The sequence below is a fragment of the Manis pentadactyla genome, chromosome 3 (genome assembly GCF_030020395.1).
Source record: "Manis pentadactyla isolate mManPen7 chromosome 3, mManPen7.hap1, whole genome shotgun sequence".
Lineage (NCBI taxonomy): Eukaryota > Metazoa > Chordata > Mammalia > Pholidota > Manidae > Manis > Manis pentadactyla.
Window position 1 is genome coordinate 207,532,334 of NC_080021.1, and position 17,922 is coordinate 207,550,255.

A 17,922-nucleotide genomic window follows, 5' to 3' on the forward strand; every position below is an offset into this window, starting at 1 on the left:
CGAGGCCTGAATCAGGGCAGGCCCACGAGGTACAGAGACGAGTGGAATCGGGAGGAAGCCGGGCTTAACTCGCTCTGTGCAGCAGGGTCCCCAGGAGCACCTGTTAAAATAGGGATTCCTGTGTCATCCAGGTGCACCTCTCACCCCTGGGGCTGGGCCTGCCATCTGCCATCTGGGTGATCGAGTCCCAGGTGATTCCCATGCAGTCAAGGCTAAGAAGGCACCTGAGCACCAGCCGGGGTGGGGGGAGTCGTGTGCTGATCCCAGCTGTGCCCCCCACTCGGCATATGCTCTCAGGCAAGCACTTCTCCATCGGAACAAAGACATTGGGCAACCGGTCCTTTGGTGCCCCCGTATTTTATGGAGGGGCCTCAAGAGTAGGGATGGAGGTTTAGAGGGCCCGAGTGGTCAGGACCCCGGCCAGCCCATCCCGGCTCCTGGCAGTGCTGCCCTCTGTCTAGCATGTATATTGTGGTTGCATAGGAGATGCTTTTGGAAAAAAGGGGTTCCAGTTCCCGAAGGAGTTTGCAGACCACAGGCAAGATGATGGCTGGGACTCGGGAGACGCCAGGGATACCAGTTCTGGACCACGGGCAGATCGCCGCCTCCCTCAGTGGGTCACACTCCCGGTCTGTCTGGTGTGGGGTCGGACCCCGAAGTGCCCTCCCAACTCAGAAGTTCGGCTAGTGGGGTTTCAAGCCAGCAGAAACATCCTGAGGAAGCATGGGAACCGAGCGCAGACGGGGAGACGGTGTCTGCAGACAGACAATTATCATCCCACAACATAACACTCTAATGGCAGAATCTTTTATATTAGAATAGACATTATGGAGCACAGTTCCATCAAATGAATATAATAGACTTGTTTTATATTACAATGCACACTGTAATTACACATTTCAATAATTCCTGCAATGCATTACATAGAAGCATTCTGAAGTAATGGAGTCCTATAACCATATATAATAACTTGCCTAAGGGGCAGACGCTGTGGGTGGTGACAGGGTGACAGAGAGGCCTCCCAGGCAGCAGGGAGAGGCATCGTCTTCTCCCGCCCAGGGCTCATGGCTTCTGACTCTGATCTCTGGATGTTCTTTAGAAGCAGCCCTTTGTCCAAGCACCTGCCCGTCTAGGCAGGAATCCCTCTATCATATCTCCAACTGCACTTCTCTAACATCTCCAGGGACAGGGAAACTCACTACCTCCCAGGCCACGTATTCGATGGGCCTGTCAAGAACTTACAAGGAAGCACAGGGCTTACAGTCTCGCCATTCATATGATCATATATTGACTAGTTTAAGATTTCTTTTGCTGCCATAACGCGTTACCACCAACCCAATGGCTTAAACGACACAAATTTACTCTTAGGTCAGAGGTCTGACAGGGATCTCACCGGGCTAAAATCCAGGAGTTGGCAGGCCTCTCTTTTCGGGAGTGTCTAGGGGAGAATCTGTGTCCTTGACTTTTCCAGCTTCTCCAGGTCACGGGCATTCCTTGGCTCGTGGTCCCTTTCTCCATCTTCACACCGCCCCTGACCACAGCTGGGAAAGGTTCTCCTCTTTTAAGGACTCGTGTGATTAGTGTCCCATCTGGAAAATCCAAAGCAATCTCCCCACCTCAAGGTTTTTAACATTAAACACATCTGTAAATTCCCTTCTTGCCATGTAATTTAATATTCATAGGCTCCAAGGATTAGAGAATGGACACCTCTAGGGGGCACTGTTCTGTCTACCACGGGTATTATTTTATTATGACAATACTAAAGACTATGAGCTTCTCTTCACCTACAAAAAGGACATGACAGTTCATAGGATTAAATGTGACAATTTACATGTGGTGCCTGATACACACTTGCCTAATGGAAAACAAATCCAAGGACAGGGCCAAAGTATCAATGATATAATCTACTTTGTCAATCTCTTTCCTATTATATTGCTCCTATAATAAGCAAGGCTATTCACCTCTTTGTTTGGATTCTGTACCTCTAGTAATGCAGCCAAGGTCCATCAGCATTTGAGATTCCTTCTTCTTTGGTCTCTAACTTACCTGCTTACAGTCAGATAAAACCCTAACCCTGTCTTCAGTTACAAAGGGGCAAATGGGATCGTGCCCATTTTACAGGGGGGATAAACTGAGGCTTAAAGGTTGGCGGCAGAAGTGAGTCTTCAGGGATGAGTGAGTCAGGCTGAGAATGGGGTAGGTGGACATTTCAGAACACAAGACATGTGCACAAAGTCCAGACCTGCAGAACACAGGCTTTGAGGAGTGTGGCAGGACTGGTACATTCTGGGTGGGGCCAGGTATACCATCAATGATGAGCCCAGACAGGAAATGAAGGCTGGGGTCAGAGGCCAGGAACAGGAACTTGGTCTTGGGTGGGTTTGCATGTAGAAGTGACGTGGCTAGCAACTGGCCCTGGCTGTGCAGGAACCACACAGGACAGGCAGGGGCAGGAGGCAGGGAGACCCATGGCGGGCTGACCTTCACCCAGGCTCATGGGGCCGGGAGTGGAGCGGACAAGTGCAGAGAGGGTAAGGTAGGAGCCGGGCTGACTGGGCTGGTGAGAGGCCAAGGACACCCCTGGGGAGATGTAAGCAGCTGCAGGTACAAGGGAGCTGATGTAAGAGGTGCTCCCAAGGGTTTGGGGAGGAAGAGGGATGTTATCACCCCAATCTTAAAGATGAGAAACAGAAGCTGGGAGAGTTGAACTCCCTTCCCTGAGGTCAGGCCACCTGGAAGCCATGGAGCCAGAGCCCAAACACAGGCCTTGTTCACATAGCCGCCTGGACCACTGTCCTGTCTCTGGGTGGAAGAGCTACCTGCAGCCAGGTGGCCAGGTCACCCCAGGCAGGGCCCAGAGTGGGTAGTTGAAACAGGAGGCCCGGCAGGAGGGCCCCTCCAGGCTGGCCGCCTCCTCCGGCCTTGCCATCAGCCTTCCTGCAGCAACAAGAAGACAGCAGCACTCTGGGACCTCACGGCCACAGGGCTACTTCACGAAGATGACCCGAGTCCTCCCGGCCAGCCTCACCCCCAGCCTCTTTGTTCCTGCCTCCGTTTCCCTGGGCTTCATCCTTCATCTGATCGGAACAATCACCACTGGTTCCCCAATGCCCAAAGCGGCTCAAGGCCTGAGCACCTTGTTTCCAACCTCGGGCTTGGCCCCCTGGCCACACTGCATACCTGTGTTCTTCAAAAAGAGGCAGGAGCAGCTCTGGCTGTTTGGTGAATGAATGTATTTGCTGGCCTATGGCTGGCACTGAGGCCAGTGGTGAGCAAATCGGTGGATCTGTCCCCTCACAGATCTTCCAGCTGGTGACAGAGGTGTAACCCCCCAAAATCACTCACATAATCCCATCACAGCACAGCTACATGCCAGTGTGTGGGGGGGGAATCACTGCTTAACAGGGGCTCCTGATCCAAAGAATTCTGGCTGGGTAGTGAGGCATGAGTAGGAGCCATGTCTCAAAAGCAGCCCAGGAAGTGGACAGACACATGCTAGACAGAGACAGCATGTGCAAAGGCCCTGAGCTACAGCAGAGGGAGCTGAGAGGGTGGGCAGTGATGGGGGATGAGGGCCTGCAGGTCACGCTAAGTGCAGTGGAAAGCATTCATCATTTTAAACCATGGAGATAAGATCAGTCTTATATTTTGAAGAATTGCACTAGTTGTAGTATGGGACATTTGGAGAAGTTAGGGCTGGATGTGGTGAAGCCGGCTGGAAAGCCACTGTAGCAAGTGGACCAGATGTGGGATTATGGTCACCTGGACCAAGGTGCTGATGGAGATAAATGAAATAGCCTTGGGAGACAAAGTGGGGAGAGCGGCCATGATCTGGATGGGGTATGGAGGGTGAGGGAAAAAGGGGGATCAGGGGTGGCTACAGCATATGCCACTGGCTGAAGAACCTTCACGGAGATGAACAAGCACATTCCAGTGATTTGGCCAATGTCTGGGCCTCACAGCCATCATGTACCCTTGCCTTCCCACATCATAACCTTGCAGGTGTGGAAACTGAGGCTGGGTTCCATAGGAGCCCCCTGAGATGTCCTCACCCACCCTACTTGGTACCAACAGAACTGGTGAGGCCTCATCTCCACAACTGGTCTGGCGCCTCAGGCAGTCCTGGGCATTTCAGAAGACGGGATGAGTAATTTTGATAATTGAATTTTTGAGTTAGACTTAAAATATGGCCACGAATGAAGAGGCAATTTGGCAGGGCCAGGAGCCCCCAGGCAGGTTCCTCCGCCTCCACGATGCTGGGAACTTATTAACAAGATCGCTCTTTCTCCCATCCACAGCCCCGTGTGCAAGCGGTCCTGGGGCTGCTGTGTCGAGGAGTTCAATGGCGGGGCTCCGGACACCAGGGACGTTTCCTTGGAAAGGACAGAGAACACTTTGGTGTATAACACAGGGAGGGCTACCATTTTTGGAATAGGAGGAGAAAGGATAAACCAGAGGATAAACCGGAGGACAGGACAATTTGTAGAGAACAGGTTTTGACAGACTGGCTAGGTGCCTCTCCCATCCATTTTCTCATTTGTAAAATGGGTTAAGTGGTGCAAATTCATGAAAGGATGCACAGTGGGGCTGCTGCTAGATGGGTGGGTCCTGGCCGGGAGGGGCTAGGATTTCACCCGACTCATGACAGGAAGGAGGCAGGTGGGCCTCAGTAAGGGAGATCCCAAGGTGGGACAAGCTGGAGGCCAGTTCCTCTCCCCTATTTTTTTTAGCAGCTGCAGCTGTTTCTCTCAGGTGCAGCTCCTCAGGCACAGGTGGTGATTAATTTCACAGACAGGGAAATTGACGCATTTTCTGATTACTGCTTCCCAGCCTCCTGAATTCAGCTGCTGGTAAAATTAACTCACCAGGGACAATGGAGCTTTTTCAAGGTCCAAATTGTCCTTATTTGCAGTTTGTTCTTGGCCCTGATCCAGCCCAAACAAACCGTCTGCTCCTCCACCTCGCAGAAGAGGGAGGGTCTTCACTAGCCCAAGGTTGGGGATATTCTACTATTCTGAACTGGAGGACAAAAATATCCTTTGGATTACGTGTTCCTGAAAGACTGTGGGTGGCTGAAGTGAGGCCAGCTGGCTCCCAGAGCCTCCTCCATAGGGCCTGTCGGGCCTGGGTTTACCAACCGGACGGACTGGGAAGGACCAGAATCCAAGGCGATCTCCACTCACAACCCTTCCAGCTCACGCCCTTGCCAATGGCCAAGTTCAGCTCCCAGGTGCTGTGCATAGCCGTGTGCCAGGCAATATGCACAACTACCAGTGAGGTAGTGGCACTGTCCCCATAGGTACACCTGAATCCTGTCCTGACCTAAGCCTCTCCTGAGCTCCAACCACTATGCAGTGCACACACGCCCGCACACGCTTACACGCTGGCTGTGCACACCAGCTGCGGGGACTTCAGTAGTGACTCAAAACTTTGAGACTAGCCACTGAGAAACTCTACAGAAGAGCCACTGATTTGGGGAAAGGGTCTTATTGTTCATCCACTTTGAAATTTTGAGGCTCACAACTGCCATCAGGACTGGGCTGAAGGGTGCAGGTACAGACTAACAGATGCACAGAACCTGGGACCAGAAGCCAAGCCTTTGGTCCCCCCAACAGAACCGCACTGAGCAGATCAGAGCCTCTGCTAGGATCCAACTGTGCAACTTCTTGAATAAGGAGCTGCCATATTCCTGCTGAAATCTGAGTTCTCACACACTGGCATGTTAACACGAGGCACATCTGTGCAAACATTTCTCATGAACACAGCTCAGCTGACAGGAACCTGAGTAAAGAGGGTCTGTACTGGCCACTTGCCCCACCCCTCACTTGATGGGAAAGAGGTGAAGCCAGAAGCCCAGGGTGAGGCCCACTCCCTGACCCCCCATCCAGGTCCTGCCCCTCCACTCCCTATGCCTCCAGCTGACAAAACCACATAATCTCAAACCACCACCATGTCTGGGGAGCTGCAGAGGCCACAGCGGAGAGCACAGCTTGGAACTGAGCAGGACAAGAGGGACTCGAGGCCTGGCTCTACCGCTCATAACCTAAGGGCCTTGGAGAGTCACTCAGCTGTCCAGTGACCACTGTAGAGCCCCCACCTCCAGGCAGGCCATGGGGAACCTGTAGACGGTACTGGATTGAGCAATGCAGCCACAGCATCCCACCGTGACCCCCAAGATCAGGGAGGTGAGGGGCGGAGGACCATTCAAAGCTGGATTGAAAAAGAGAGGGTGGGAGGAACATTTCAGAGAGAGGGGGCATCCTGGACCGAGGCTGGGGAGGGCACCGTCAGTGGGCTGACGACGGCGCGGTGTACCAAGGACACAGCGTGCAGGGAGGCAATTCACAGAGGAGTGGAGAGTGCTGCCGACAGGGCCAGACTGGGTCCCATGGACCTTGTCAGGGGCTTAGGCATAGAGCTGGGGTCAAAGGAAGCTACAGAAGGGTTCGGTGGGCAGCATTCTGGTCAGATACATGCTCTCTCAACACCTCAGCTTGCATGGCAGAGGACACTCAGGTGTGGGGAGCAAGACTGGGGAAACTGGATGGAAAAAGAACCGAGGACAAGGCCCCTGGGTGGGACAGAGGCGAAGGGACCAGGGACTAGGATCTTCAAGAGGTCAAAGCAGAGGAGGGCACCTGGCAGAGAGCAAGCTGAAGGGCAGGAGGCGACGGTCAGAGGGCAAAATGTCAGAATGAGTGACTGCAGAGGGAAAGCAACTGGAGGGGTGACCCAAAGGGACACTGAAGCACCCTGGCAGGAATGGGGAGAGAGAGGGAGGGTCAGGATTCAGAATGCTCCCCAGCCGGGGGCTACACAAATGAGGCCCATACCTAGGGGCACCTGCTCTGTGGCACTGAGGCAGTGGGCACAGGCCTGGGAGGCCGAAAAGAGCACAGCTGAGCAGTAAGTGTCACATCAGGGCCCAGCTGGGGCACTCCAGTCTGTCGGTGCCCCTCAGGGTTTCGCTGGGCCAGCCCTGAGCTTCATCTGCAAACAGGCTCAGCCCTACCCTGTTTATTTCTCGGGGCCCCGTGAAGCTCAGGGCAAGGGTAGAGGGCAATCAGACATGAAGGTCAACTACAAGGTCGTAGCAAACACGCCTGATGTGGTGCTGACAGCGGACTGGAAAGATCGAGACCATCATGAGGGATATTCCACTGCCAAGTCCCCACTCCCTGCCTCACTGGGCCCTTTCCTATGCTGGGAACAGCCCCGCCTTGGGGGCCGGCAGGGAACGGGGCTACGCGGCACCCAGCGCAGGATGGGGGCAGCCGCCAGGGCCAGGGGGTCCCCAGCCACGCTGAGCAGCATCTTCCACTCTGGATGCCTGAGTGGGCTCGGCAGGGAGCTCAGGGGACATCTGAGGGCCACGGCATCTGAGACCCTGGCTGTCCCACTGTGGAGCTTTTGGGACCTGAGCTTTCAGGCTCCACACAAAGTAACCAGATCACAGTGAAATGAACCTTTAACAAGAATCTTCAAACAGTGGGGCTGGCTGAGCACTAAGCAAGCAAATCTGCGGTGGACGGGAAGCCCACCCTGCGGGCGGCACCACCACCTGGGCTGCAGGTACCTGCTCGGCGCCCGAAAATGCCCAGCGCCTGAAGCTTGAGGCCTGTGAATGCCACAGACCCAAACCCTGTTTGACAGCACCCCTTAGCCCAACTCCAGGAGAGAGGACATTACAGGAAGAGCAGATTTCTTCTGGCCAGACAGCCCTTTGTTTCTCAATAAATAGCAACCACACTTGTGACAGAGACGGCAGGGAACCACAGGCTTTATTGGCTGGAAGTTCTCCTCAGGAGCCTGGTCTGCTGGGACTGGATGCTCCTGGATGGACAGCCCCAGGCCTAAGCTAGGAAAAGGGTAGAAAAAAAGGAGAACTTTAGGTCCAACGACAGAGTCAAAGGTGAGACCATCGTTCTGAACAGAACCAAAGGAGAGTAAGATCATGCTGTATTCCTTCAATCAGGAAATATCTGCCAAGTGCCTCTGTGCCAGGCACTGCTTGCTGTAATGCTCAGCTGTCAAAAGAGCATGCAAATTAAATAATTGGGACCACCAGTGACACCATGGCATCATAAATTGAAACTTCATGTGCCACTTGCCAACAGGTACAACTGCCTGTGGCGGCCACGTGCTGTGCTTTCTCCTTCAACCGTTTCTCACAGGAAGTTAATCCTCTGCCTGCACCCATTCCCTGTGCCCCAAACGGCTTTAGTAAAGGAACTCAAAGCAGCATTACCTCCAGGTTTCCTCTGGCCTTCCGAAGGACTTTGTGGGTCACGACCACTGAGGAGAGAGCAGAGAACGGCGTGATTAGACACAACGTCCAGGGAGTCAGCGTAAAGGCCAGGAGCAGGGAGAAGCCCCTGCACCCCAAACGGCTCAGACATTTGTACCGGCCTGAAGCACCCAGACCAGGAGAGGTGTGAAGGCTTCACCTGCCCCACACCCCAAGACCAAATAATCCACCCATCGGCATGGCAGACCAGACACCTCTCCGGGCCATGCTGAGCCACCACCTCACTGATACCAGAAGGTAAAGCGCGCTGCACAGCGTCACAGAGGTCAAACATCCTGCAAGGCCGGCAGGATGCACGGGTATCCCCAGGGCTGCTCTCTGCGGGCCCAGGAGGGGAGGGCGCAGGGCAGGGAGGCCTGTACCTGACTACCTGCCTGCTTTGGTTTCCTAGGCTGGCCAGAGAAGCGGCTCTAGGCAGGGGGTGGGCCCCATTTGAAGCAAACCCAAGCGTGAAGGCCCCAGTCGAGGGTCACGGGCAGTCTGTGAGGTCAAACTTTCATGCAGCAGTCCTTAAGGCGGGCTTCTTATCACCCAGGAGGAAGGACGGACTCTCAGCACTTTTGTCTCCTTAGCTGCCCTTTAGCTGGTAGAAGAGCCCAGTGTGGTTCCCTGGCTCAGTCACGTCCTACCAGACAGGAAGGGTCGGGCGGATGATTTCAGAGGGTCCTGCTGCCCTGACGCTGAGCTGTGTACGGGGCAGGTGCCTAGCCTATTGGAACCCATGGGGGGGAGGGAAAGCCCGCCTTTCAGGGCGGCAGCTCCCGAGGTCACTTCTTCTTCAGCCGTCTCCTTGCCCAACACAAGCCCCAGCCGCGGCGGGAATGCCCCTACTGAAGAGACTTCTGGGCCTGATTAGGGCCGCCTAAGGAGGCTTTGGTGACGGCCAGGAATCAGTTTACTCCCCAGGAAGACAGACACAAGGCTTCTGGCACTGGCCTTTGGCCAGTGTGCCCAAGGCTGAAACAGACTCATCAACACAGCCCAACACCCCCATGGCCCATTCAGAACAGGTGCCATGTGGTGTCCCTAAGAAAAAATTTACTTCTTGCCTCACAAAAATTTCCATCTGAAGGTAATGAAGTCTGTTTACAATCTGAGACACTGGGGGGAGGGACACCCGGGGTGGGCTTTGTTTTTAACTTGGCAAAATGGATCTCAGAGGTGCCCATGGCCACTCTGAGCCTCCCCCAGCCCCACACTACAGGGCACCTGTTCTTAACCCAGGCCCAGGGTTATGCTCTGGGCGGTCCCAAATCCCCAGAAACTGCACGGATGTGTGTGTGGGAGTGGATGTGCGCATCTTCCTGGGGAGAGAGATCACTGCTCTCCTGAGACTCGCCAAGAGGCCTGTGACCCAGTCCTGGAAGTACCAAAGGAACAAGCCCTCTAGTGAGAGCCGTGGCCGTCCGGCTGGGGCAGAAGGGACCTGGCAACTGGACGGCAGTCCCCTCAGTGCACAGAAACGCTACTGCCAAGAGAAGCCCAAGGAACAGGCAGCAAAGAGCTTGTCCCCACCCAGGACTGCCCAGCACAGTGACTCAATCCCAGGCCTGCCCCACTCAGCACAGGGCGCATTCCCCCTCAGCAGGCGCCAGCCAGGAAGCCGCCAACCTCACTGTCCAGCTGGTGATGGCAGTTTGCCAGCTGGGGCCTCGGTGAACCTGACCCTGTGCGGTAGGTGCTCCTGTCTCAGAGGCTGGAGGTGAAGCAGGAGGCTCCGGGTCATGGGGCGAGGGAGTGAGTGGCAAGGGTCCTCAGGCCTCACGGTGACGCTTCCCTTTCCCCTGCAGATCCTGGGGGATGCAGGGTTCAGCTTGGCCCAGGCAGGGCCCGGCCCCAGGCCCTTGCTCTTCCCCATCACCATGCAGGGACGGGGAACAGGGGGACACGCTGCCAACTTTCACTTCGTCCCCTGGAGCCAGAGCAGGCCTGTGAGGCTGCCTTAGGAGGAGCTGCAGAGCCTGGTGCAGAGTCACAGCCGGGGCCGGCCTGCAGTGGTGCCACGCTAGGCAAACCCCTCCCCTGGCTTGAGCACCCTGTGGTGCCGGGCCTTAGAGATACAGACAAGGGTGACACCATCCTAGCTAGGAGACAACTGAGGTTTTCTTGACTGTTAGTGGCTTGCCACCTCCACACACAGAATTCAGTCTGACCTAATGGAAAGAAGAGGTGAGAACTAACCTCTTCTGTCCCAGGAAGAGTACAATGCAGTTGTACCTTTACCATCCCTTTTCACAGATGAGGTACTTTTTTTGAAGTTGTGATTAGAACCCAGGCCTGAGTCCTTTGGAATTACTGTGTATGGTTTGAATGAGGAATTGGAAGCCCAGAGAGTTAAAGCCACTTGTTCCAGGTCACACAGGAGAGTGGAAACCTGAACTGTGCTCACCAGTGAGTCCAGATCGCTGAGCTGGGACCCGGGGTCTGGGTCCTATCCTCCAGGTCTGCCACGGTACTGACCCATCCGAACCTACAGCCCACTTCAGAGTCTCCTCACCTGTGTGTGGCCTTAACTGCATGTGCCCTGAGACCATCCAGGCTGCCGAGGAGACAGGCCAATGTGGGGTCTGCCCTGCCCTGGACTTGGGGGCTGTACAGAATCACCATCTCCCTGGGTCTGCCCAAGCGTTCCACGGCCACCTCACACACGGCCACACTGGCACTGTCTCCCCCAGGACCCTCAGTGCTCCTTTCCTCTACAAGTGACAAGAACCCCTAGGCCAGAACCCCAGACATCTGCCACTCTGCCAGGGCCACCTCCTCACCACCTTTCAAAACCGTTCCCTCCCCTCCATGGCCCAGCCCTGCCCATCGGGCATCCCTGCTGCTGCCTGGGGGTGGCTGTAGCCCCTAAAAGAGGTCTCCCTGGCCATTCCATGCTCAGCCACAAGGACCTTCTAATACACAAGCGGCCACATCAGTGCCTGCTGCTCATTCTTGAGTCTGGCCCACAGGCCCCTCGTGATCTGGTCACTACTTGTCCATCAGTTTGTCACTCACAGCAAAACCTTTGGCATGTCCTAAATGTGTCCCTGAACACAGTGCTCACTTGCAAGGCTGCCTGCCAGAATCCTAATTCCACCCCTTCTCTAACTCCTACTCATTCCTCAAGACCCAACCAGGTCAGAGCCTTGAACCACCTCCCAGGCTTCTAAGGATGCTCTCAGTACATGGTTCTGCAGCTAACTTCTGTGAGGCCTCCACTGAGCCACAGCTCTGAGCTGGCAGAACTGTCTCACTCAGCTCTGTCCCCAGGGCCGGGCATGGGGGCACAAGGTAGGAGCTCAGTGTGTGCTCAGTGCCCGAGTGTCTCCTGCAGTTCAAACTCTGCAGTCTCACAGAGTCTGTGTGCAGGAGGTTCCTGGGGGTGGCTAAGGAGAGCTCCTACCTGACAGTAATCCACCTTCTATGCTTCTCAGAAATGCCCCAGAAATGGTGGACTTTGATAAGAGAGCAGCACAAGGCAGGCTGGCAGCTCGGGAGAGGAAAGTGCCACAGTCAGCAGCTCTCCTGAGGCAGGAGGCTGACAGGCAGATGGCCCCAGGCTTGGCCAGGGCTCTGCTGCCAAGAGGAATGGGACGACTCTGCCACTGCTGCCTTCCGTGAAGGAGCGCTGGGGTTTCATCTGGGGGAACGCAGCTGCTCCCGCAGTCTCTGAAGTTCCCAGATCAGGGCTGGGACTGACCCTTATAAACGTTATTTAGCTTCTCTTACCTTGAGTTTCTGCCTGTGACTGGAGAACTCAAATCTACCCCCTTTGGATCCCCGCTGCTCGGCCGAGGCCCTCCTTCCCATCCGCCTGGACCAATGAATCGGCTCCTCGCTGGTGGAGCAGCTGCCAGCCAGCTGTCCGCGCACACACAATGACAGGTCGACGCTCTGCTCTGGGTGCGAGCTGCCCTGAGCTGCCACCTGGGGCCACGCAGCCCTGGGCCCTCCGCCCCTCCAGCCTCAAAGTGCCACTTGCAGCTTTGACCCCACCAACATGAACTGTTTGCTGTTGGGTTCTCACACATTTCTTGCTTCTCTGCCTTTGTTCACGCTGCCCCCATTCCATCTGGCTAACACCTGCTCCTTCTTGCAGACTCCGCTTAGGTGTCACTTAGTCCAGAAGCTTAGCTCCCAGAACAGAGCGATACCCTCCCCACTCCCACCCCAGTGCTCCCGAAGACCCGACACATTTCTCTCGCTACACGTGCCACGCACCTGTCTCCCCAGTGAGATGACTTTCCTGGCACTGAGTGGCCCCTCCTCTAATGTCTGTTAAATGAATATATTTGTGCAGGTCAGAAAGGATCAAGTATGAAGGGAAACCTGTAAGTAGGAGGCATGATGACAAATGATCTGGCTCTGCAGTGGGTAGTGCAGGGCTGGGTTTCGGTCCCCAAGGCAGGAAATGGTCAGACATGGCAGCCACCCCTGACTGCTCACTCACACTGATCAAAGACGACTTTTTCTTGGTGCTTGCTCAGCTGCAAAAGCTTCATGGTGTTTTGCAATTTCTTTTCTTGGTCAAACAATTTTGTGTGTAGTTTGGTGATCTCTGCCTTCATTTCTCCAGTCTAGAGAGAAACGGAATTAGGAAAATGAAGAATATATATAATAAAAGTCATATCACGTACGAATTATAAAAATATATAAAAAGATGCCTAATCTTACTAACAAAGACATCTGAATAAAAACTAGAAGCCATCCTCTGCTGGTCAGATTGGCAAAGCCAGGCAAATCCAGTGATGGTGAGGGCATGGGGACAGCACTCTCTTGACAGCTGCTGGGGGACCTGGAGCCGGCATGGCCCGAGTGGACGACCCTGGCTGCATTTACCACACTGCAGAATGCGCTTCACCCTTGGGCCCTGCAATTCGACCCTCTGGCATTTACCCCAAGGAGTACTATCAGCACGAAAAGAACCTATGGTCCAAGGATGTACACCAGCATTGTTTGTTGTATGAAAAAACAACCTGATTTGTTTCAACAGGGGTCTGGATAAGTAAGTTATTGTACTTACTACATACAATGGAATGATTTTGCTGCTACTGAAAAGATGTAGAACTCTATTTATTGACATTCAAAGATGATCAGAATTAATGACAAAAATAACCCAGGACAGCTATGGTATGTCAGGCATTCCTGTTTCATAAAACTGTGTGTGTAATATATATATATGTCTAAAAAAATTTAACAAAGAGACATCCTCAAAATGTGAATAGTAATTTATCACTGAGATGTGATGTTAGTTTTATTTTTCATTTTTAAAAATACATCAGAACATTTCTTTACAAAAACTATAATGCTGATTCAAAGAAAACATTTTAATGACCAAATCTTTAAAAGACAATGTAAAAGTATCATTAGGAGATGAAGATCCATTAGGAGAACTCTGGCTCTCCAGGGGTGAGGAGAGAATGGAGAGGTGGCAAGAGGAGAGTCCCCAGACCTCTAGTCTGAATCAGCGCACCGGGAGGCTCTCTCCCTAGTCCCCGCTGAACTCGCACACGGGGTCAGGACACTGCCTTTCTCCTAAGATACCCTGCCACAGGCTGCCACTCTCTGCTTCGTCGAAACACCTCTGCCCCCAAGAAGGGAGATGTGGGGCTGCAGACTAAGAAGAATTGCTGCAGCTTGTTCCCAAATTGTTTATGGAAGTTCCTTGTAATCAGTTTTATGATTTAATTAAGTAGTAAGTAAATCCATGAAGTGTGTGTATAAAAAGAGAGAACTGGTTGTATGAAAACTAACATATGCTTCAGGAAAGACTCGATAAAGGCAAGTCACTAAAAAACACATTTCTGGCAAATGAGTAGGTGTGGGTGAATCCACTAGGAAGGGTGTGGGATGAACAGAACCTGGGAGAATTCTATATTCAAAACGCTTTGCAAGTGGCTAAGTTTTTTCTTCATCCTAAAGAAACAGAAACTGGAAGTGACAGACATACATTATGGATGTAGTTTATGAAAGAAAGAAGATGTGGAACTCCAATTAGCAAACTCGTATTAAAAAAAAACAAAACACCTTGGCCTTACATCAAAAGGATGGCAAATGAACATACATTTAACTGTTTTATATTAAACTAAAATGTTTAAGGTATATGTCATTTTTTCATTACCCGCTTTAACCTACTTTTAAGATTAACCGATCATGTCAGCTATAAAGACTTCAACTGTTCTTCCAAAAACAGACCCTAACGTAAACCACATTCTAGGACAAAGTCCCTCTTAGTCCCTCCCAGTCTGCAGAACAGGAATCATCCCTGCGCAGTCGGCCCCACTGCGCAGACTGAAGCCTGAAGGGGTAAGAACGATTACTTCACCCCTGCCGGGCTAACTTCCTTCTCTCTTTCTAAAGGTATCACACTTCCTCCAGGATGGGAGACTTTCCTTGGCACTCCTCCCTACTCCTGTGGGTGCCCCTATCGTTGCCCAGGTCACGCTGGGTTGTAACTGGTCATTTACTTGTTTGCTTCCCCTTCCGGACTATAAACTCTGGGGGCAAAATTCATTTCTTCCCCCGACCACCAGCACCCCGCACCAGTAGGTGCTGTGAGACCATCCACCGCCTGGTGGGTTAATTTTTACCTGCACTCTCAAAACACCCCGTACATATTCTATCCAGCACAAGGACTTTAAATTATTTATGTGTCTGCTGTTGCTCTGAACTAAAACCTTCATTTTTACAGGATGAATACACCAAAGTAAAAGCAGCAGGGCTCCAAAGTCCCTCTTGGTCACCTCCAGCTGTTATGATGATGGAACAACATAGTTTCAGACCTTACTTTCGGAAAATGGGAATAATGCCACCTAACTCTCTAAAGGCTATGGTAAGGCGTAAAATGAGATGCTGACCGTACAGCAGAATGCCTGCTACCTAGCAGGCGCTCCGCAAAGCAAACCTTCCTCTGGGCCACGGAGCTGGGCTCAGAGCTGGAAACTACACCCCTGCCAGGAGGCCTTGTACTGACTCGGGACTAGTCTGCCTCACTTCTGGAGCTGAGTTGTTTTTTGTTGTTTGTTTTCTCTTTTATAATGAAAAATCTCAAACATTTATGAAAGTAGGAAGAACAGTATAATGAACAGCCAGGTACTAGCGTCAGCAGTTATCAATTCTTGGCCAAACTCGTTTCATCTACATCCCTGCCCATCCTCACCCTACAATTATTTTTAAAATAAACCCCAGAAGCCAATCATATTTCATCCACAAAATAACAGTATCTAACTCTAGAAGAAAAGGATTCCTTGAAAAAAAAAAAACAAGTACCATTATCACATTGAAAACAGACAATAATCGCTTAGCATCCCCAAATACGTCAGGAGATACATTTCCTTGACTGCATCATAGAACTTTTTTTTTTTGAGCAATTGGTTTGATTCATTAGCATCCAAATAAACCCCACAATTTAATATGATTGATATAGCTCTTAAGCTTCTTTTAATCCATTGCTTCTGAGAGCTACTGAGAGAACTTGTAAAGGCTTCTGGGGCACACCCCCAGACTTTCTGATTCAATAGGTTTCCAACAGATTTCCAGATGATGCTGATCATTCTGGTCCAGGGACCAAAATTTGAGAACCACTCCAAATCTGCAATTATTTCCCCTTTTTTCCTAGGATGAAAGATGGTCTGAGGTCATATTGTACATTTCCTGCCCCAGGCATAGATTTAAGCCATTTCTCCAGAGTCTTAGCTTCTGTTAGTGTAAAACGGTATTTAGCAACCATAGTTTGGCACTCGAGGTGCTCACTGGTGCTGGAGTGAATATTTTTAAAGCCTTTTAAGTACAGAGAAGGAGTAAATCTTTTAAATACAAAACACATCATGAGTTCATACTAATGAAAGATTACAGGCTTTTTACTTCTTTGATTTTTTATCTCTTCCCTGACACTAAAAATCTCAGTGTAGTAATTCATCTTATCCTACAATATAGTTTCAAAATATCAACACCAATATTTTCACTAACAATATAATCACTGAAAACAGTTCAAAATGTTTTTTTTTTTTAGTTCTTTTTTCCCTCAGAGTATTTCTCTAGGAATATACAGTCAAATTACTGTGTTTTAGTCATTAAAACATTTCTTTATACGGTCATGCCTTCAGTACTATATACTATAAGGACTGTTTGTTTCATCTTGAGATCAATTTTTAGAAACTGACTTTTTTCCTATTTTGACTTATCTTTACTTATAATTATGTAAATCATTTATGCAGTTTTAAATTCAAATTTACCAAACAAGGTCTATTCAGAGAAATCTACCTTCTGTCCCTGACCTTCCATCCTCCTACTTCCCACCCTGACACATAGGCCGTTCTGTTGTTATTGTTTATCCTTCCATTTAAAAAAATGCATATGCAAATATGTATATATACTTGTAACTCTCCCCACAACTTCCTTATATAAACTGATATATATGTACACAATTTACAGAGTAGTTCCTGGCAAATGCAGGGGATGGTACATTAAATGCAAAAGACAAATTAATGACACTCAGAGAAAACCTTAGGTAGTAAAAAACCATTGAGGTTGCTGGTGAAAACTTGGAAATCTGCTTTATACACATTTTACACCAAGAAAAAGGAACCATATGAAACACAGGCAGGGACAGAAAAGTGGCTAGAGGCAATTTAACACCACACAGGGGGTCTGAGTACAGCGGCAACCGTATCAGAACATTTCTAAAGTCCTTTTGCTGGTTCTAAAATTCTGTCATGCGAAAGTGAGCATAATCAATTACCTGAAAAACCCTCAGAAAGAAGGGGTGAATCATCACAAGCACTGACCAGTGCCCTGGACTAATTTGCTAGTGGGGGAGATCAATGTGATTGTGATTTATATGTATATATGTGTATTTATACACACATACGAGAAATAAGAACTGCATTCTATTTATTTAACAGACACTGCTAGATACTGAGGACAAAAACATTGCAACAAGAGTGAATCATTTTGCTCAGACATGTTGGGCTTTAAAAATCATATGGAAAAGTACTAGTATGGCAATATGAAAAAAAAATTATTAATTTCATTCAAAACTATGAACAAAATAGACATGGCCTCTCATGGAAAATGGAAGGAGACAGACATTAAAGAAACAAATGCGTAATCGTAATTTTTGATAAGGACGATGCTGTGACTGAATGACCAGGGGGCCATCTCCGACCATGAAGTAACCTTTAAGCTGACACCTGAAAGGTGAGATGAAGCCAGTCAGCCAGGAGGAGGCAGGAGACGGCAGGAGACAGACAGGCAGAACTTCTGTGTCTTCCAAGCCTAAGATGGAAAGGAGCTTGGTGGGTGAGCAAAAAAGGAATGGCTGATGTGGGGCTGGAACCCAGTGGGCCCCCTTCCTCTCCATGCCCTCACCGGCTAGATGTGGGCAGAACACAATTTCTTTGCACCACGACTGGTTATTACACTTCCCCGAGCTCAGTGCACCCAAACTTCCTCCCCAGGATCCCGAGAGGGGAATCTTAGGACAGGCTCATCAGAACCTCCCGAGCAGAGAGAGCTGCTTCACTGCCTCTTCTTTGCCATGGTTGACAGATCTGAGAGCTGTCAAAAGGCATATGAACTAGAAGAGTGATGACACATAATGCAAATTTCCCTTCTGTCTTCCTGATGGC

General features: G+C 50.9%; 1 protein-coding gene across 1 annotated transcript in view; it reads right to left on the minus strand.

Moving 5' to 3' along the window:
* Positions 1–7,760: 7,760 nt before the first annotated feature.
* The window catches only part of CDK5RAP2 (CDK5 regulatory subunit associated protein 2), a 192,956-nt gene continuing 182,794 nt past the window's right edge, over positions 7,761–17,922 (minus strand). The window contains exons 36-38 of the mRNA XM_036915502.2: positions 12,744–12,870; positions 8,249–8,295; positions 7,761–7,858 (exon numbers count right to left, since the gene is read on the minus strand). Of these exons, the coding sequence (XP_036771397.2) occupies positions 7,802–7,858; positions 8,249–8,295; positions 12,744–12,870 (231 nt within the window). The 3' untranslated portion in view covers positions 7,761–7,801. The remainder of the gene's footprint in view (positions 7,859–8,248; positions 8,296–12,743; positions 12,871–17,922) is intronic.